At 44.2% G+C, this 21,597-nt stretch overlaps 1 protein-coding gene across 6 annotated transcripts in view; it reads right to left on the bottom strand.

Annotated features, from left to right (window-relative positions):
- Positions 1 to 999: 999 nt before the first annotated feature.
- Positions 1,000 to 21,597, bottom strand: part of Wdfy3 (WD repeat and FYVE domain containing 3) — a 250,165-nt gene continuing 229,567 nt past the window's right edge. For 5 of the 6 annotated variants that reach the window (XM_004661584.2, XM_004661585.2, XM_045143336.1 and 2 more), the window contains 10 exons: positions 20,721 to 20,868; positions 19,043 to 19,197; positions 18,064 to 18,222; positions 13,819 to 13,998; positions 9,656 to 9,838; positions 9,310 to 9,406; positions 7,347 to 7,676; positions 6,996 to 7,107; positions 6,492 to 6,689; positions 1,000 to 4,146 (listed from right to left, as the gene is read on the bottom strand). In XM_004661584.2, the coding sequence (XP_004661641.2) occupies positions 4,023 to 4,146; positions 6,492 to 6,689; positions 6,996 to 7,107; positions 7,347 to 7,676; positions 9,310 to 9,406; positions 9,656 to 9,838; positions 13,819 to 13,998; positions 18,064 to 18,222; positions 19,043 to 19,197; positions 20,721 to 20,868 (1,686 nt within the window). In that variant the 3' untranslated portion in view covers positions 1,000 to 4,022. The remainder of the gene's footprint in view (positions 4,147 to 6,491; positions 6,690 to 6,995; positions 7,108 to 7,346; positions 7,677 to 9,309; positions 9,407 to 9,655; positions 9,839 to 13,818; positions 13,999 to 18,063; positions 18,223 to 19,042; positions 19,198 to 20,720; positions 20,869 to 21,597) is intronic. The other variant, XR_006635749.1, reaches the window with a different exon arrangement.

The following is a 21,597-nucleotide window of genomic DNA, read 5'->3' as shown; positions in this document are numbered from 1 at the left end:
TGGGCTCTGGCTTACCATTCACTTTGTTTTTAAATATGCTACTGTAGCCTCAGAAATGGCTGGCCCCTTTTCTCTTCCTCCCCTACAGTGGAGGATACACTTGAGACTTAACTGCTCAGGCTTAAAATGAACTGGCGTTATCTTTAGAAAAAGCAAAGTTGACATCATCCAAACAGTCTAAAAATAAACTTAAAAGTGTTCTCTATACCTTCATTTCCTGAGAAGGCTTTTTTCAAACCAAATAGCTAAGAATAATACTAAAGAATGGACTTGTAAGGTGTAATAGTTTCTAAGGCCGGACTAGAAAGACCAGGGAGAAGCAGTGGCTGCTGGGCTCCCACAAGGATGGAGTGGGATACATACATATGTGTGCACATGAGCACACACACGCAAGTACACGCTGCTTACTTTTTACAATGTGGTGGACAGAAAATACTCAAGAAAGAAAGAACTAAAACTATGCCAAAAGGTCTTTTCAAATATGAGACTCACATCTCCCAGAAGCCTGTGGCTTCCTGGCGCAACCAACCTGGGAAGCCAGCACTTGGGACTTCAGAATGTTTGAGCCTCGCCTGGGAGGACGGATGAGGCTGGAACTTGAAATAAGAGCCTAGCAGCCAATCTCTACTATTCTACACAGAGATGAAAGGATATTCACAACCAGAGAAACAGTATCGACAGTAAGTTTAGAGAATTACTAGAAATCATTTTTCTTTTCCTTTTCTGAAGAACTGACTTGAAAAAACTTAATGGTTTGTGGTAAATAGTAGGTATTTATTTGAAATGAAAAAAAAAATACTTAAGTACCTGGACTATTGCATTTAATCATGTATTGTAATTGTGTTACTCTACCTTTTTGCATCAGAGACAGATATACAATAAACATTCAGTATCACAGGTTGCACACTAGATAGGAATTCTTCAGGCCTTTTACATCACCACCAAAAAACAGATATCGGATTCTGCAATATAGTACAAAAGTCCGCAATCAATCCAGTCTTAGCCAATATCTTCAATTTACTTCTGTTGCTGTACAAATAATTGGCCATTACTAGGGCTTACAAGTTAATAACAGGACAAAAATATACATTGCACTGACACAAAAAGTCAGCTGTGTTAATGGTCATGCAACAAGTAACCAAACTTGCTGAAATTAAAAATACTTTCTAAAAACAGTTTTAACAGCATAAATATTTTATACACAGTTCATTTACCAAACAAAATGTATTTAAATGATACAAAGCAAAAATAAGTTTCTACTAACTTTATACATAAGAAAGTGCAAAATAACTTATCTAGTGTTTTGCTATTATCCAGATAAATGGCTGCTATGGGCAGCTCTTCTCTTCCGAATCATGACATTACAGTTGCACACTACACGCAAATGTTAGAGTACATGGAGGAGAAGTGGATGACGGCAGGAGGGATGAACAGACAAGCTACAAAGGTCAGGCAGGAGCCCTGTGAGGTACTCAGAAAAAGAATACAGACCGCAGAGAGGCGGTGCGCACATTGAGAACGTGTATCGGTAAACAAACAGAACACGGAACACAGACAGATGCCCAGAGGAACAATGAGTGTATGTGTGTGAGTGTACTGTTCTGTGTGAGTGTGCGCACATGCGTGCTGCACTGCTCCGTGTGAGCGTATACACACGAGTGCACTGTGCTGGATGAGTGGATCCGTGACTTCTGCGGTAGAAGCGAGAAGAAAAAACAAACCCGATGGAGCGAACAGTTGCCCACAGCACCAGCTGCCAGAGGAAACACTATCACAAGGGGGTTGGTTTCCACCTTCTAGTTGTGGAAGTTGTGTTGGAAAGTTTGAAAGTGTTCATCCCATGAGACTTCAGATTACAAAGGAATAAACTTGAAGTAACTACACACACACGTTCCTATATTCAAGTCTTTAAGAACACCTCTGCCATTGGGTCTGGGTAAACACGGTTCATGGACAAAAGGAGGACACTCCTTTTAAAAAGTGTAGAATAACACTGCTACAGCCATCCAGAGGGGAGACAGGGCAAGCCCCACCACTGTGTGATAGCACAGTTTCTGCAACCGGTGAACACCAGCATCACATCTTTGAACCAGAGTAAGACGGTGATGGGGAGAGGGTGAGGAGTGCGACAGAAAGGAAACAGAACACAACTCATCTCAAGTGAAAGTATTAATGCCAAGAATCCTTTTATTCACAAGTATATTTGAATTTTAGAAATGGAAGTATTTGAATCAGTTTTGATATGTATCATAATAGACTATAGGTCAAACCTAGTAAAGAAAGATTTGAATTTAGGAAGCGTAAGGCACTAAAGCAGCCTTTCTACTTTCTCTTGGAGACTGGTTACCAGGAAGAACAAATGTTCTTACGCCGCTTTCAGCTCATCGGCTACAAGATCACATTGTACCAAATGCCTATTTTTGAATGCATGTGCATATATGTGCATTTTAGTGCATAAATGTGCCTGTCACCAGGACCTAACGATGAAAAGGTGGGAAAGCCAAAGCCACTGTCCTTTGCGTGATATCTCCGTGACGGTGCGAAGGCCTGTCCTTCCTTTCTTGGGCCATTAATGATCCTATGTTTTCCAAATCGCAGGGCTTTTAGAATTGTTCATAATATCATCACTTAAGTATCTGAAAATGTTAAAATCTAGATTAATTGTTTTATTTGATTTCATATATATATATATTTATATTTATGTACATAACACACATTAAAAAAAAATCCCACCACCAAAGCTTTTCTTCTATAAACTAATCTTTTAGCTTTCACCAGCTTTAATCCTCCTGGATTCGTGTGTTCTGTATCCAACTAGTAGAACAAATTAAATAACTAAATATTAAAATACTGTAATTATATTCATAGCAAAACCAAAAAAATAGACATTGATACAGTATAAATCTCACTGTTTTCAGGTAGATGGCATTAAGTGGTAAAGGTTACTTTTAAGCAGTTCTGACATGATCCAGTTTTACAAGGTTTAAATGTTAATTCTGTACACTTTTTTTAAATCCCTTTTTGGAAAATAAGCTATAGTAGAACATTAGTGTCACCACAGACACATCCTTACCGTGTTCTATGCAAGAAAGCTAATTTGGGGTTACATGCAAATATATTTCCATTAATCAAGGTAGACTGTCCTGCTCTATATTGGACACCTGACCCCCTTTATGCAATGCAGAGAAGGGGTGCTCTGACCACACAACACTCCACAGATCAGGTGCGAAGGGGTCTGTCACGTACAAACAACATGGAGGGGTGTGCAGCCAGAAACAAGATGCTCGGGTATTTCCAGGTTATCTTACGACTGGACTTTTCTCCTCCCACACTGGCTCCTAAAGGAGGCCCACATTATTTGGTTGCTAGCCTAGCTTAAGTGGAGAGACTGTGGGCAACTTGAAAGAAAGGGTATCAGGCACACAGGCTAGGTTTGGAAAGGAAAAAAAAAGAGAGATCACAGATAATGTCTTTGAGGATTAAAAGAACCATATTCATATTTAACTCAGAGATGTTAGACAAACCCTAAGTAGTTCACTGAATTAGTGGTTTAGTTTGAAATCTCAATATTACAGGCAGTTAGGTCCTTATTTAGAAAAAAAAAAAGGCCTTTATAGCTATTTACAATATACACAGTTACTTGCAAAGAAGTCAGATTTACAACCATTTTCTAAAAGCCTTTTTTTTCATTGTTGGTTTTTCCAAATAAGGATGAGTTGCTCTATAAAAATGAGATGCAGGAGAAGAGAGTAAAGAAAAGCAGAGTTCCCTCGGAGACAGCTACCATCACAGGGAGCCGAGCACTTCAACTGCTGCTTCTGGGAACCGGCTCGCTTTCTTGTGCTGTTCACCCGAAGAGTGTCCGTCCTGAAGGCCAGCAGCCAGCGATCCACTGGGATCCGACACTTCCACACACGGCATGAAGAGATGTGTAAACGGAGACTGTTTGGATGCCTCTTCCGAGCTGCGGCGAGTCAGGAAGGGCTCTGCATACCAGGGTCTCTGGCCAGCTAGTCCAGTCTTCAACAGTTTCGAGGCCCATCTTCAGAACCCCTCTCATGCTGCAAGTTATAGTAGCAGTTCTGACACACACGCACCGGGGAGGAGATTTTCAAGCGTTTGATTTCCGATTGAAACCGACTGCACCTAAAGAAAAGGAAAATGAACTAGTTGTGGATTCTCTCTAAGAGAGCTCACCAGGCCAGCACACTCACCAATGCACACAACAATGCAAACGACGGCTGGAAAGCTTGTGGCATGACATCAGAGACCACGTGAGGCCAGGAGAGTGCCACCAAGGACCAAAAGAAATGCCACAGAATCAGCCCAAAACGATGGCAGGGAGATCATTTTCTTGAGTAGAGAGAACTAGAAAACAAAACAGCTGGGATTCCCCTGCCAGATGAAGTGGGGGGTGTGCACAGAGCTGACAGGCCACGGCCTAGATTCCAGACCTGTGTGTGGCAGGTGTGTCAAGGCCTTTTCTTGGAAATTTATTTTCTCCCTTTGAAATTCGAAGACTCATTGCCCACTTCTTTCTGTTTTTATTAGTAGTCATTAAGTATACATATTTGCGGAAGTCACAGTGTATGCAGCATGCATTGACATATCTGTGTATCCTTCTGCCACTGGACTCCCCTCCTTCCCCCACAGTCTACTTTCAGGCCAATTTTTAAGTTTTCTAAAAATAAGACCAAATATGTGATATCTGTTTTTCTGTGTTAGGCCTGTTTCCCTTAACAGGTTGTCCAGTTCCATCCATTTATTCTTTTTGGCTGACTCATACTCCATTGAATGGTCCACTGCTGACCACACAGCTCCCACCAGGAATGCTGCCAGGGACACACTGGCAGCCTCACCTGGAACTGGACTGGCCAGTATACCTATCCTCCAGTACAATACTTAATCTCCTTCAATTCTCTCACCACCTCTGTAAGGCTCTTGCTGCTCCTTATATCAGCCTTAAAGAAACAAGCTCAGAGGCATGCAGTAACTTAAAGGACCTTAGAAGAGGCCAACCCTTACCAGCGACCAAGAACTGCCCATGGACCTAGTTCCTGCCTCAGAAAATGATTGTTTGGGAAAATGTACTCTCTACGAAAGTGTTTATGAAAAAGAAGTGACCTAAGCATTAATGGACTCTGTGAAAGCTTCTATGGAAGGAGGTGATTGTGAGTGCATGGGACCATTTCTCTGCAGCAAAGGTGAGCAATGAGTGTGTGAATGTGGGATCCATGTGTGCAATGGAGGTGACATCAAGATCAGAAGTGACTTTCATGTTGGGCCAAGACAGATCTCTGCCTCTTGCCACATCCCAAGACGCATTCCTAGAAGCTTAAAAACCTAAATATGGAAAGTGAAACTTGAAAACTTTCAAAAGAATAAAGTTACCTTCGTGATTGCAGAACAATGGAATCTTAACATGAAAAATAATATGTAAATGTTTAAATAAATAAAGAACTATAAACAAATAAATATAGCAAAATTGAAACTTTATGTACCAGATAAAACACACACAGTTAAAAGACAGGCCAGCCATGTGTGCATGACATATGAAATGACGAGAGTCCCAAGTACAGTAACAACCTGGGGGGCGGGGGGCTACAGAGAAAATGGGCAGACTCGCCCAAGAGGAAGCCCAGGTGCCAATAGGCTGAGGAGAAGCCCAATCTCGCTAGCACTGCAAGTTAAAACAACAAGGCACATTTTCTCAGCTATCAGATTGCCAAAAGGAAGAGGGTTTGCAATACACAGCACACCCAAAAAAGCTGGAAGGCTTGGGCTTCCTGCTAGAGGCAGGCACGCAGCATTGCTGTTCTGGGGAGTCAGTGGGCTCCATCCAGCTAAGCTCCACACCAGTGTTTGGTCCTCTTAATTCCATCCTCCATGGGAAGTCCATGGAGCACTGGCGGGAATTCATCAGGGAGCGCAGCATAGCATTATTTATAGCATTTCCAAAATGGAACAACTCAAAAAATTATTAAGAGACCATTAAAAGGAAAATAATTCTCATACAATTTTAAGAAGAAATACTTGGCAGCTAACATAAATATGTTAGAATAATAGTTATCTATGAATGTTTTAAAAATTGAGCTCAGCTCCATGGATGGGTGCAAACAGCACAGAGTATAAAGCAGGAAACAGTAAGACATATTATGAGAGCATAAACATGGGCAGGAAAGGGAGGAGGGGAGACTTAACAGTCTGTGCACTGCCAATGTGTACACGTCAGTGGGTCTTTAACGTGTACATGATGAAATGCATGTGCTCATTCTAAGTGGATGGTGATGGGTGTTTGTGATGACAATTCTGTATTTAATGTGATAGAAATATTTCATAATGATAATGACAGAAAAGAACAAAGATACAGTGAAGTCTAACGTATGCCAGCACGGCATCCTACAGTGGGGACATCAAAGCAAATCAGAACTTCTGTGTGGTACAACGGACCAGCCATGCACACAGTCCCGGGCACTCAGAACGTGTCTTACTTCTGGCAGAAGAGCTGACCGCAGTTCCGGCAGTGGTGCCGTCTTTCTGTGAGGGAGAACCGCACCGAGCAGCCTGAGCAGCTGTCACCACCTTCATCCTTCACCCAGTGGTCAGCAGCGGATCGGCCTGGCTGGTCACTCACAGACCAGCTAAACACTCGGCCTCGACTGTCACCAACGAGGATCCTGCTGTGATCCCTGTGGAAGATAGGAGAAGGCCTCAGGTTTAGAATTCAGAGTGTGCTGGGGCTGATAAGGGTCCCAAGGAGGCTCCTTGTTGCTTCGGGAGCACTATGTTAAGAGGACAACAGCAGAGCTGGGCTAGAGTTTGCTTCCTCATATCCTCTTCCTTGGGAGATTTCTGCCATAGATCAGAAGCTTCCCCTGGCTACACAGGGTCACACACATGCAATCCATTTTCCTAGAAGACCGGCTTGAGATGTGGCCACTAGCTATGCAGATGACTCAGAGGCGCAGAGGGAAAGGAAAGTGCGGGTCACTTACTTGGAGACACCCAGTGCGGTGACCTCAGCTGGGTGTGCATTGTCCTTTCGGTCAAAAGCCGTGTGCATGGTCAGCTTGCTTCTGAACACCAGCTGCCGCTCCCACCTGTACCCTGGAGGGGAGCAGAGGACAAGACATCTAAATGGAGGGATGCTGTGAGAATGGTTTACTTTTGGTCTGTTGCAATCACCTGTTAACAAATCTACTTTATAAGAACAGAAAGAACCTTTCTCTGTGGCCCAGCATGTCAAGAAGGGGGCAAAGAGGAATATAGTAGACCCCATAGGCTAAATCTTTCATCCCTCATACCACCTGCAGACAGGAAGAAACAGATGCCAGATTTCAAGTTACCGGGTTTTAATCTGCTGTAATTTCGGGCTTCCACGGGGTTGTGGTGTGGGTGAGCATGTGCAAGAGGTCCCTGCAGATGGGCTCTGGTCTGGCCCTCGGAATAGTTCACAAATATGAAGCCATCTTTCTCATCGAGACTGAGCTGGTCAGACCAGCGCCGGGAATCGTCGGACCCACTGTCAGTACACCAGGTGGCTGTGGCGCGGCAAGAGGCGGCCCGCGGCCTGTGGCTGGTGCTGCTTGGCTGGCTGGGAGCGTCCTTGAGATCCTGGCTGGGGTTCTGCTCCTCTGCTTCTGAATCACTGCTGTCCTCATCTTGGGCTTCCTGCCCTGGGAAAGCATTGGGAGAATTAGAGAATGCAGACACATTCCATCAGTCTCAGCTTGTTCTTTGTTTCTGTCACATGCAAAGCATCATCAACTAAATATTTTAAGCTAAATATTTCTAGCAAGATTACAGATCAAGAGTAAGAGCCTGATGAGATGGCTCAGTGGATAAAGTGCCTGTCATACAAGTCCAAGGTCCCAAGTTTGGACCTTAGCAGCCATGTAAGTGCTGACAACATGCCTATAGTCCCAGGGCTTGAGAAGGGGAGACAGCAGATCCTCAGGAGGAGCTGGTTTAATCATAGTAGCTGAATCCACTGTGGGCTGTGACACACATTGCCTCAGCGAAGACAGTGGAGAGTGACTGTGGAAGACACCTGGCACCAACCTTCTGCCAACATCTTCGTAGACCTTCCCATGGGGCTGCCGTTGAGTATGCAGAAATTTACAGGTACTAACCATATCAAGAATCAGAATGTGGTGGGCAGGCATGGTGGTGCATGCCTTTAATCTCAGCATTCAGGAGGCCAGGCAGGAGGATTGCTGTGAGGTCTAGGCCACCCTGAGACTACATAGTGAATTTCAGGTCAGCCTGGGCTAGAGTGAGACCCTACTTCAACCCCACTTCCCAAAAAAGAATTTAAATGCATTGATGGATCTTCTCCCCCAGGCCTTTGCATAGAAAATAGCCTTTTCAGTTTACAAAGAGAAGTTATATCTTTGTGAGAATATGTTCTTTCCATTACAAATGCCCTCAAACCATCCAAGTCACACTCAGTTCTCAGTGTATAACAATTAATCACAGAAGCTGGGTGTGGAGGGGCTCTTGGGAGGCCAAGGCAGGAGTATCACTGTGTGCTAGAGGCCAGCCTGAGACTCCATAGTGAATTCCAGGTCAGCCTGGACTACAGTGAGACCCTACTTTGAATCAATAACAATAATAATAGAAAAATCAATAATAATAATAATAATAATAATAAAATCACAGAAAGACAAGCTGAAGTCATCAGGCTTAAAACTCTGGCTGCTTCTGGTCATTAGTGCCAAATCCACATCGAGTGGAGTAGCATCTTTGGAGATTAGCAGAACAAGGTAGAGCTCCCCTGGTTTCAAGGAACTGTTTTGAGCCATTCTGTACAGAAATCCCATTCTTTAGTACTCAGGATAGTTTTAAAGTTTCTGAAATAACAGATGACAGCTCGCCAGTCTTCAGTTTGAATGAGTCCCTGCATGAGCAGGAGCAGATGGGACGGAGGCTCCGATGGTGCTCTGGCTGGCCTCTGTGAAAGTATACTGCCGCAGGGCCTCCAGTCACCCACACAGTCCTCACGGGCTGAGCAGGACAGACGAGGTGTGGAACTGTGTGTTCATCCAACACTGCACCTGCTCATGAGCAGGCCTAGGTGCTGCAGGAAGCTACTCCCCAGTGAGCACGGGCGTGCACGGCATAAGGACAGTGTGTCGAGCAGAGGACATCAGCTGTCTAGGGAGAGCTGAGTGTAAGGGCGGAGAGTGACTGTGGTCCCCAAGCAGTGCTCCTCCTGGGAGCCCTGCTTATGTCACAGGGTGTAGAGCGACTCAAGCATCCGCATGCCCCCCACTTCACACCTCATGATTTTCAGAACATGTGAAATACCTATTTGTGCTTCTGGACAGTCTTCCTGCATGTCTAGGACTTCAACAGGCTCAGGAGCTGGTGTTTCAGGAACTTGCAAAAATTCCATTCTCCAAAACTGCATTTAAATAAATATTATTTAGGAAACAGATCAAGGAAACAGGGAATAGCTTACGTCATGAAAACACACTCTGAGGGTTAAGCAGGCAATTTCTGTGATTGGGCTCAGGCAGGTGTCCGTGCACGTGACAACTATGGTAAGCCGGCCTCACATGGTGGCTGTTCCAGGCTAGAGGGCAAGGACAGCGGCCAAACAAGTTCTCAACCACGGCCAACTACATAAGTTCACTTCTCTGAGCTCACTTACCCGGACCACTCCGTCTGAGTGTCCCGTCACTATGACGTTCTGTGTGTCCCACTCATTCATCTCTGACATGCAGCAGCACACAATCTGCTGGCTCCGACCTGTGAATGTGTTCACACTCACAATAGGGTTCCCGTTAATGCTCCACACATGGATGTATGTGCCAGCACAGGACACGATGTCTCCCTGAGACAGACAGAGACACAGAGAGAGAGAGAGTGAGAAAGAGAGAGAGAGAGAGAGAGAGAGAGAGAAAGCTCATCACTTCCTTCACACTACATGCCAGCATTGGAAATAGACCAAATATTGACCGAGCTTTCATAAAACCTCTTAGTCCCTAGACCACTGGCTGAATGATTAGAAGTAAGTTGGAATTCAGTGCTTGCTGACTTAAAAAACTACCCTGAACAGAGAGGTTTTTTAGTACTCAAAGCTGTGTGTGTGCTACAGCAAGGGGTTACAAATGGAGGTGAAAGGCAGGGCACAACTGCACACTGCCCTGAAGCCTCACACCTCTGCAAAGCTGCATGTCCCTTGTGAGGTGCTGAGTCACTTTCCTTCCTCTCAGTGTTTGTAAAATCTATCAGTGCTTGCTGTCAGGGGCAGGCACACACCACCACTGACCTTTACACAATGGGTTCTATGCTAAGACAAGAAGACAGAAGTTTGTCAGTTAGTTAATGGGAAGACAGAATCCTTGTAACACCATAATATTGTATTTTAAAATTTATATTCCCAGCAAGGGTAGGAGCCAAGAGAAGCAAGACAAAGAAAACAAGCCCTCCAATAGGTGAGTGGGTAGGTTACTGCTGATAGGCTAAGACACCTGAGATAATAACTCACATTGTCGAGAGTTCCAGGGACGAGAAAAGGGCAGGCTTTTTCTTAAAACCTAACAGGCTGAACTGTACCCACTCTGCTGAGAACAAAACCGGTTCCTGCACAGTGTGTGCTTTATAGGGATGGACAGTGCAGACGCTCATTAACCAATCCTCACAGGATGGACACTGCAGACGCTCATTAACCAATCCTCACAGGGAGGACACTGCAGACACTCACTTAACCAGTCCTCACAGGAGGGACACTGCAGACGCTCACTTAACCAATCCTCACAGGGTGGACACTGCAGACGCTCACTTAACCAATCCTCACAGGAGGGACACTGCAGACGCTCACTTAACCAGTCCTCACAGGGTGGACACTGCAGACGCTCACTTAACCAATACTCACAGGGTGGACACTGCAGACGTTCACTTAACCAATCCTCACAGGGTGGACAATGCAGATGCTCACTTAACCAATCCTCACAGGGTGGACACTGCAGACGCTCACTTAACCAATCCTCACAGGGTGGACAATGCAGACGCTCATTAACCAATCCTCAAAGGATGGACACTGCAGACGCTCACTTAACCAATCCTCACAGGGTGGACACTGCAGATGCTCACTTAACCAATCCTCACAGGGTGGACACTGCAGATGCTCACTTAACCAATCCTCACAGGATGGACAATGCGGACGCTCATTAACCAATCCTCACTGGATGGACACGGCAGACGCTCACTTAACCAATCCTCACAGAGTGGACACTGCAGACACTCACTTAACCTATCCTCACAGGATGGACACTGCAGACGCTCACTTAACCAATCCTCACAGGGTGGACACTGCAGACGCTCACTTAACCAATCCTCACAGGGTGGACACTGCAGACGCTCACTTAACCAATCCTGACAGTGACCCTAAAGTTATCTGTCACTAATCCTGTCTTAGAAGAAAAAAGTGAAGGGCAAAGGGGCTAAGCAACTTGCTGAACTCCAGCATTCTGTAGCCCTCAAACTTCTCAGCTGTACTGTGTTGCCTTTCTCACTTGTAAGCATGGCCTGCTGGGTGCTGTCCATGGAAAAGACCAGGTGAAGTTCCCATGGTCAGAAGGCTCAGGAGAAGCACTGGAATCAAAAGCAGGAGGCTTGGACAGCCTAGCCTGCACCCATCTGACTAGTGTCCTTGTCCCTTCCCCACAGCTCTCCACCAAAATATCAAGGACTAAATCAAAACTTCAGCACAGTGTTGTTATGCCTACCATGCTACTGGTCATAGAACTGATTCTGAGCATCACCAGGTTAGTTTTAATAAAGGCCTGAGTCTCTCTAAGAGACCGGAATGGCTACTCTAATCTGCACTTGGCAAGACTTCCTTCCACAATTCCAGGAGACAGCAACTAAGAGTTCATCAGAGCCAGTGCTTTGCTTGTAAGGGCTGAGCCATCAGAAAAGAATGAGGAATATGAAGAGAACTTCATGTAAACCAAAGGAAAGCTGATCACTTTCCTAAAAGAAATAGAAATCTCTTCATGAGACATTACCAAAGCATTTTACAAAGAAAAAAAACCAAGGCCAGCTGTAGTGTTTACGGCAATTGCAGCAATCCAGTGGGTGTATGTCACTCAAATAACTGACTATAAATAGAATTCTCACTATTTCAGTACAAACACAAAAACACAGTACTTTCAATCACGGGTGCCAGCATTTTGACTCAGCAACTTTGGTGGGATGGAGCAGTGCTGTTGTACCCAATTTCTAGAAAGAGACTCAGGTATACACATTTGTAGGACCAACACAAGTGGTGTTCGTAAAACATCTTAAACCTTTCAGGTGCAGGTCCTGTGTTGGATCACCTGGCACCCAAGTGGTGGCATTCTTTGTGGAGGTTGTGGAACCTTTTGGACAGGAACCATGACTGGCGGATGAGCCGTTGAGGGGTATATAGCCTGGCCCTACATCCACATTGACAGACGGCTTTTACTTCCTGTTAGTTGCAGCCATGACGTGACCAGCTGCTTCACACTCACTCCAGCAGGCAAAGAGTGACCTGATTTAGCCACCATTATCTTTTCACCATGATGGGCTGTGCCCACTTCAAATAAGTCCTTTGCCCTCCAGCCGCTCTGTTAGGCATTTGCTTATGGTGATGTGGATGCACAGCTAGGAGGGCATGAGGTGGGGTGTGACCCCATTTTTAGGATTGCAGATGGGGGAGCACCAACAGCACACCAGTGTCACATGTGCGGTTTCAGTCTCTGCGAATATACCTGTGAGTTTCCCCTGCTGACCACGCCACGATAACAATGAATCTCCCTCTGAGTCATCTCAGGGGCCTTGGTCTGAGGGTTGGAACTCTTAGGTCAAGGCATCCTATTTATTATGAATTTTTTAATTTATCTGTATGTGAAATTACTATTTTTTTGTTGTTTTTTTGAGGTAGGGTCTCACTCTAGCACAGGCCGACCTGGAATTCAGTCTGCAGTATCAGGGTAGACTTCAACTCATGGCGATCCTCCTACCTCAGCCTCCTGAGCACTGAGATTAAAGGCATGCGATACCATGCCTGGCCTGAAGATACTATTTTTTTAACTAATTGGGATATGTTCTAAATATATAACTTAGTAATTATTTTCTCTTGTTTTGTACACTCAGTTGTTAACATTTTTGATGTTAAAGAATAAGAAAACCATTTGAGTAATTTCATTAAAATTTTCAACAAAATTTTAACATTCTTATTAAATATTTATTTTTGTTTATTCTTATTTATTTGAGAGCGACAGACAGAGAGAGAGAAACAGCAAGAGAGAAAGAGAGAATGGACGCGCCAGGGCTTCCAGCCACTGCAAACGAACTCCAGATGTGTGCGCCTCCTTGTGCATCTGGCTAATGTGGGTCCTGGAGAATGGAGCCTTGAACCAGGGTCCTTAGGCTTCACAGGCAAGCGCTTAACCACTAAGCCATCTCTCCAGCCCAAAATTTTAACATTCTTAACTCCCACAAATTCCTTATTTTTAGAAAAGTATTCTAGTGCAGGGCATGGTGGTATACACCTTTTATCCCAACACTCAAGAGGCAGAGGGAGGAGGCCTGCTGTGAACTCAAGGCCAGCCTGAGACTACAGAAAGAGATCCATGTCAGTCTGAGCTACAGCAAGACAAACAAACAAATCTAACAAGAACTCAGACCTGCTGTCTAGATTATCTGGATTATAAATATGAATATTCACTTGCTTTTCAAACCACACATAATCAAGCAAAATGTAGTGACTCCTACAGAATGTGAAGAAAACAGAGCCGTGTTTTGTTTAGCTGGGCCAGCATGTTTCCTAACCATAATACTTACTGTTAGTTCATTGATACAAAGAGCAGAAACTGGAGCTCGGTGGCCTCGAAGCTGGGTTAGAAATGACAGTTTGTTCAAATCCCATATGATGCAGGTTCGGTCCCGGGACCCACTGACGATTATGTGGTAGGCTAGTGATGCGGTGGCACAGGTGACAGTGTCGGTGTGGCCCAGTAAAGCCTATAGGTGAGAACAATACCACGTCATGCCAATCACAAGGCAGGGCACCTGAGTGATGAGGGCTTTTTGATGCATCAGGAGAAGAGAGGCTCGCTATGGGGAGTGGTACACAGGGAAGGTGGGTGTGAGTATGGGGGAAGGTAGTCTAGATGCTCTGGAGTTTCTTCTCTCCATTCTCATTCTTCCTTCCCAGTGGGAAGAAAATGGTGGCCAGGACCTTCAGAGGAAGAGGGTATGGCACCTGCCAGCCAGCTGTGATTTCTTCATACCTTTCAAGCAGATGCTACTTAACCAATCCTCACAGGGTGGGCACTGCAGATGCTCACTTAACCAATCCTCACAAGGTGGACACTGCAGACGCTCACTTAACCAATCCTCACAAGGTGGACACTGCAGACGCTCACTTAACCAATCCTCACAGGATGGACACTGCAGACGCTCACTTACCAATCCTCACAGGGTGGACACTGTATTATGTATTATGGCCCCATAATACATAGCTTCCACTCTGCATCTACTGTTTTTGTCACAAATTCTTGTTTTGTCTGACAACCTCAGTGAATTAAAAACTGTACAGGGCTGGAGAGATGACTTAGTGGTTAAGGCACTTGCTGGCAAACCCAAAGGACCCAGGTTTGATTTCCCAGTACCTATGTAAAGCCAATTGTACAAGGTGGTGCATGCACCTGGCATATGTATGCAGTGGCTAGAATCCCTGGCATGCACATTCTCTATTTGCCTCTCTCTCTTTCTCTCTCCCTCCTTCTCTCAAATAAGTAAATAAATAAAACATTTAAAAATAACTGTACAGCCAGGCATGGTAGTGCACGCCTTTAATCCCAGCACTTGGGAGGCAGAGGTAGGAGGATCGCCATGAGTTCAGGGCCACCCTGAGACTACATAGTGAATTCCAGGTCAGCCTGGACCAGAGTGAGACCCTACCTCGAAAAACCAAAAATAAAAATAAATAAATAAATATATAAATAAAAGAACTGTACAAACTTCAACTTGGGCTACAGGGAGACCCTGTCTTGAACCATGCCCCCTACATACACACACATACAAAAATTATACAAACTAGGTTGGGTGTGGTGTTGCACACTTTTAATCCCAGCACTTGGGAGGCAGAGGTAGGAGGATCTCTGCGAGTTCAAGGCCAGCCTGGGACTAGAGAATGAGTTTGAGGTCAGCTGGGCTAAAATGAGACCCTACTTCAAAACAAACAAAGAAACAAACAAACACCTCCACAAAAGTTGTATAAACTACACACAATTATTACACATTAATAAAAATATACAGATGGTGAGAACCATATGGTGAGGTGCATGGTCCTGAAAGACAAGGGAGAGTGGCTCTGATACGTCATCGATGTTGCAGTCCTGCTACTGTGGTTGTGTGGTTGTGGTGGGAGCAACTCTGCCGCTGGGCCCCAAGCTGAAGGAAGACGTTCTCCTCCCTGACAGCAATATGAATACCAGGATCCTGGGAGCTGGTGATGGGTGATAAGATTCTCAAGAAAATGACCCAGATTACTGTTGGGAGTTCTACGCACTGAGTATGGGCTTCTCCATGGGCATTTGCCACTGTACTATTTGTATGATTTGAGCTTTAAAATTGCCTTGAAGTGAGAACTGAACTGAGATGCTGGCTGTACCACAAGGGTGACTTTGGACATGTCTTCAATTCTAAAGTGTGCATTCTTTCAGGTATTAATAACAACTACCTTGTGGAATTAAGATTGGTGTTCAAGTTTTTAAAATACTCATAAATTCCCAAACTTAAGTGTTTAATAAATGAGATATTACACTGCTTTTTAAATTTGCATCATAAAACACAGATGTATACTCTTTATTATAAAAACATCTTATAATAGCTGGGCATGGTGACACACATCTTTAATACCAGCACTTGGGAGGCAGAGGTAGGAGGATCTCCCTGAGTTTCAGGCCTACCTTGAGAATACATAGTGAATCCCAGGTCAGCTTGGCTAGAGCAAGACCCTACCTCAACAAAAATAAATAAAGAAATAAATAAAACTTATAATAAATAATCACAAAACATGGCTCAGCTCAATGGTTAAAGTGCTTGCCTACAAAACCTAAGGACCTGAGTTTGATTCCCCAGTACCCACATACAAGGCAGCACATACATCTGGATTTCGTTTGCAGTGCCTGGAGGTCCTGCTGTGCCCATTTGCCCATTCTCTTCTTGCTCTCCCTTTCTCTCACATAAGTAAATAAATAAAATATTGAAAAAAAGTTTTACAAATGGCCTAATTACACAAAAGACTTCTAGTTTTAAGAAGTAAAAATAATAGATACAGAGTAGTTGGTAAAAAATATTTGTTAAGTAAGTCACTAGGGGCTTACTGAATGTAATGAGTCTGAAACATTCTTAAGAATATGTCAAAGAAGACAGACTCAACCACTGGCCAGAGAAGCTCCCCTTTGGAGATGAAAGCAGACTGAGGAGACTCAAACTTTATCAAGGTGTTGAAAATAAGAGGCTGCTGAGAGCTAAGCACTAAATAAGAGACATCTTTAGTATACTGTCTAAGCTTAGGGAACATTATTAAAGAGGGAGTGGGGCTGGAGAGATGGCTTAGTGGTTAAGACACTTGCCTGTAAAGCCATAGGACTCAGGTTCAATTCCCCAGTACTCACATAAGCCAGATGCACAAGATGGCACCAGAGTCTGGAGCTCATTTGCAGTGACTGGAGGCCCTGGCACACCCATTTTCTATTTGCCTCCCATAAATAAATAAATAAATAAACAAACAAATAAGAGGGTGTGGAAAGAATGTAAGTGCTGGAAGATGGGGAGGAGTAATGTGGGGATATAATCCTCTGGACATGCAGTGCCTTCATGACCTCGCAGTGGAGGTCACTACAACCATAAGGTATGCACAATATTGAGCTCTTCAGCATTTTGATACAGATGAGCAAGGTGGAAACACACACACACACAGGAATGAGACATCAGCATAGAAGAGGGATTACTTGGAAAGAATAGGATGTTCAGTAGAATAGGGGTTGTGGAAAGAGACAAAAAGAAAAGATGATTAGACTATGATCAAATTAGAGCATGCTCACCTATTAAAATTTCTCAATTAAAAAGAAGACTTGAGCTGGGCATGGTAGCACATGCCTTTAATTCCAGCACTCGGGAGGCAGAGGTAGGAGTATCACTGTGAGTTCAAGCCCCCTGAGACTATATAGTTAATTCCAGGTCAGCCTGGGCTAGAGTAAAATCCTACCTTGGAAAAAAAAAATTAAAAAAAAAAAAACAAAGACCTGGAGAACCACCTGGATGGACTTTAACTTATTCTCAGGGCAAATTCATAAGAATCAATATCAAATTAATTTGACTTTTAAAAAACTCAATGCACATATATTATCTAAGAAACATTTACGTTACTTAAATACATTGAAATATACAACCTAAAGACAACTTCCTTAACGTTTTAAAAGGTGGTTCTTTTTAAGAAACAGAAAGTGTCTGATTTATTTACTTTAAAAAATGCATTTCTAACAAAAGAACATATGTGGAGCCAAGCAAGGTAGCATATACATGTAACACAAAAGGTTGAATGAGAAAAGAAGATCATGAATTTGAAGCCAGCCTGGGCTACAAAGTGAAATGCTATGTCAAAAAAAAAGGGGGGCTGGAGAGATGGCTTAGCGGTTAAGCGCTTGCCTGTGAAGCCTAAGGACCCCGGTTCGAGGCTCGGTTCCCCAGGTCCCACGTTAGCCAGATGCACAAGGGGGCGCACGCGTCTGGAGTTCGTTTGCAGAGGCTGGAAGCCCTGGCGCGCCCATTCTCTCTCTCTCCCTCTATCTGTCTTTCTCTCTGTGTCTGTCGCTCTCAAATAAATAAATAAATAAATGAACAAAAAAAAATTAAAAAAAAAAAAAGGGCAAAAATCAACCAACAACAAAAACCCAAACTATAAGTTCAGGTTGTGTCTATGTTTGCAGTATCTCAGAATTAGGGAAGCATTGTAGTTTCTTTGGAGCAGACAGCTGGGAGAGAAGACAGGCATCGTTTCCACTGCTGCACCATTACCTGTTTGAGCGTGAGGGTCTTTGCCTTTTCCTTTGAGGTGCCCATCTCCCACACGCACACCACTGTGCTCGCTCCACCGGTGATGACCAGCTTGGGGCTGGGGCAGATTGCGCAGAGAATCTGGCCCCACTCAGACAGACATTCATAAACAGTCACTGCCTGTGGGACAGAAAAGATTCAAGACAGATTTGCTGCCAAGCGTTGCAGACTTCCACCATGCAAGGAGCAGGGCTGGAGGAGGAGAAGGCCCTTCCTGGAGTCACCTCCCTGGCGAGCACTGCCTGCATTCTGGGCAAGGTTTGGTTCGGTGACATTTCTCCTGAAGCTCTCCCTCAACATCCCCGAGACCTCCCTAAGCGCAGAGGCTGTTAACAACCCAAATGAAAAAGGACTGTGCTTCTAACAGTCTGTTTTCTCCAGTCTGGGAAAATAATGTGTAATTCTGTATGTGAGCTGGTGAGCAGGGTGTCTGTGTAGTCAATGGGACAATAAAAGAGAATCATGTGCTGTTTAAGTGCACCTTACCTAGAGAACTGTGCTCTGGACAACCGAGCAGGCTGTGCCCATTCCCTGCATCATGTACCTGGGAGGGCCCAGCAGAGGGTAAGCGCTGCAGAGGCTCACTGATGTGGTCCTCTAAGACACAGCAGCAGCTGTGACTCTTGGGAGATGGGACTAGCAAGGGTCCAGCCAGAAATTTTACAGTATTATAATGACAATTTGGCCAGCTAGTGCCTTGCCAAATGGGAAACTATTCTGCTTGGAAGAAATGGTGAGCACCGTGCTGGCTAGCATGTCTTAAGAGAATACTGGGGCAACAAGTCTTCTCCGCAGCTCCCGCAATCTGATCTGAGGCAGAGAAGCTCTCTTTCTTCTTGCTTTTGGAGGTATAGATTGGATTGTGCTTTCCCCAGCCCCGTGAACCAGGCTGTCTATAGCAGGAAAGGGCAAGATTAAGCAAGGAGGAAGCCACTCAAACCTTGTCTGACTCGTAGGTTCCCAGTCTGCAGCTGAGGTCCGCAGAGCCCCAAGCGAAGGTTTTGTTCCAGGTGGGTGGGATAAGGACCTTGTTCTGTTCTACTGCAAGAATGCCTTTATCCGTGCACACTATCTGCCCCACAGGCTCCTTGAGTTCTATAAGGAAACAAGTCATCCCTTAGAAGATTATACTTATGATCTCAAGCTCACACACATCAAGCAGGCTGGTACTTAAGACCAAATGATCTCAGAAGGATAGCTTAGAGCTAAACCTGTGCATGAGACCTGAACCCAGTTTGCCTTGTTCTAGACACTCTTGGAAGTCAGGCTTCCCTACGGCTGCGCAGCAGGCAGCTAGGCTACTCAGAACACTAAGGGACACAGAGCATCAAACCATACTGGTCCGCATCCTCAGAATCCTACAAGCTGGAGCCATCCGTTAGACTTCCAGATGGAAGGCTATGGTGAGTTGGAGAAGCAGACTCTCTGGTTCACACAAAAGAACCCTAGAACATCTAGCTGTGAGGCAGTGAAGGGATGACACAGAACACTCTGGGTAACGGAATGCAGCTGGTCAAGCTACTCAGATTGTGAGACTCCAGTTCTTCAGTTTTACAGAGACAATGTCAACACTCAACCTTTCTTCATTCTAAAGGAAAGATTTCTACCTGAAAAAATGCTTGTAGATAATTCATAATACCATTAGATAAAAGATAATTGCCTTTCAGTTTTCACATTAAAAATACAATACCTGACTCTCTGGAGAGATGGTTTAGCAGTTAAGGCACTTGCCTGCAAAGTCAAAGGACCCATGTTTGATTCCCCAGGACCCACATAAAGCCAGATGCACAAGGTGGTGCATGCACCTGGAGTTACTCTGCAACAGCTGGAGGCCCTGGCTGGCCCATTCTCTCTCTCTTTCTTTCTGCCTCTTTCTCCCTCCTCAAATAAATAAATAAAAATAAAATATTAAAAAAGAAAAGAAACACAATACTCCTGGGACTAGAGAGATGGCTCAACAGTTAAAGGCACTTGCTTGCAAAGCCTGATGACCCAAGTTTGATCTCCCAGTACCACATAAAGCCAGATGCACAAAGTGGCAAATCGTGTTTGTTTGAAGTGGCAAGAAGCTCTAGCATGCCCGTTCTCTCTCTCTCTCTCTCCTGTTTGCAAGTAAATAATAAGTGAAAATACAATACCTTTACTGCTATTTCTGATACAAAGAATATGTAAATAATGGTGAAAAATAAAGACAGATTTATTTTCGTTTGTTTGTTTGTTTTTTCTTTTTCAAGGTAGGGTCTCACTCTAACCCAGGCTGACCTGGAATTCACTATGGAGTCTCAGGGTGGCCTCGAACTCACAGGGATCCTCCTACCTCTGCCTCCCGAGTGCTGGAATTAAAGGCGTGCGCCACCACTACCGGCTTCAGATTTATTTTCTACATGGTTGGTAGTCTAGAGTTTTGACTAAGTAAGGGGGGGGGGCTTGTTTTTCTCTGATGCAAAATAAAAAAGGTAAAAAGAAACAGGGTAACTAAACACTAACATATATTCACAAAGACTATGTAATGCTCAGTACAGATTCACTGCTAAAGACCAAATCTGTCACCCTTAAACTAGGGTCACTAAATGATGTCATCAAGTCTTGAGCCAAAAGTTTATTTCGCAGCACTGTACCTTTGACAGGTGTTAGAGAAGGCCTCAGGTTGTCTAGGTGATGGAAGAAGATCTTGTCACTTGTGGAACCTGGAGGGACAGAGATTCCTGCATTGTCGCCATTGAGTCGGCTTCTCACTCGCTTTGGTGGATGAGGTTTTTTGAATAACTGGTACAAAAGAGGACGGTATATATTAGAATGAAGAGAACATTGACTGCAGTGTATGCCAAGTACAAGTATGCTGGTACTTTAGATGTTCTTATTTCACTTAAGCCTGACAATAATATTAGTACTGTGTTTTCACCATGTTGCATTTGAGGAAACAAATTCAATGAGGTTAAGAAGATTGTAAGAATTTACCACAGTAGGTAAGGATAGGATTATGATACCAAAGCTGGGATTGAAATCATGTTCAATGCTAAGATGAATTAACTTTCTGGGAAAAAAAAATTAATCTACTCAAATTTCAAGTTGACTGACACTGATTTTTCCAGTGATGTTTAAAAGTTTAATTCCTTAGGGCCTGATTCTACTTCATGCTATTGAACACAGGCAAGCTTTCTAACTGGATTATCTCTGGCTTCTGTGTGGCCATTCTTAATGTGATTTAGCAATAGTATTTGGGTGTCTTCTAGGCGCTACTAATTTACTGGAAGCTACATAATCTGCATTTTGCATTTGAGAAAAGAAATTCAAAGAAGCTAAGAAGATTGCCAGAGAACTCATACCATGGTAAGAAGGGGCAGGGTTCACAAGAGAGACAAATGAGATAAACAAATGGCATAGAGGAAGACAGGTTCAGGCTCCCAGGCCTTCTAAGGGTTTGTTCTTATTTTCAACATGTGTAGGGACTTGGGTCAGGGTTCTGTCATGTTCTATAAATAAGAAGAAACACCT

This window comes from Jaculus jaculus, chromosome 2 (genome assembly GCF_020740685.1).
Source record: "Jaculus jaculus isolate mJacJac1 chromosome 2, mJacJac1.mat.Y.cur, whole genome shotgun sequence".
Classification (NCBI taxonomy): Eukaryota; Metazoa; Chordata; class Mammalia; order Rodentia; family Dipodidae; genus Jaculus; species Jaculus jaculus.
The sequence above is the reverse complement of the archived record's forward strand: the minus strand, read 5'-3'. Positions and strand labels throughout refer to the sequence as shown.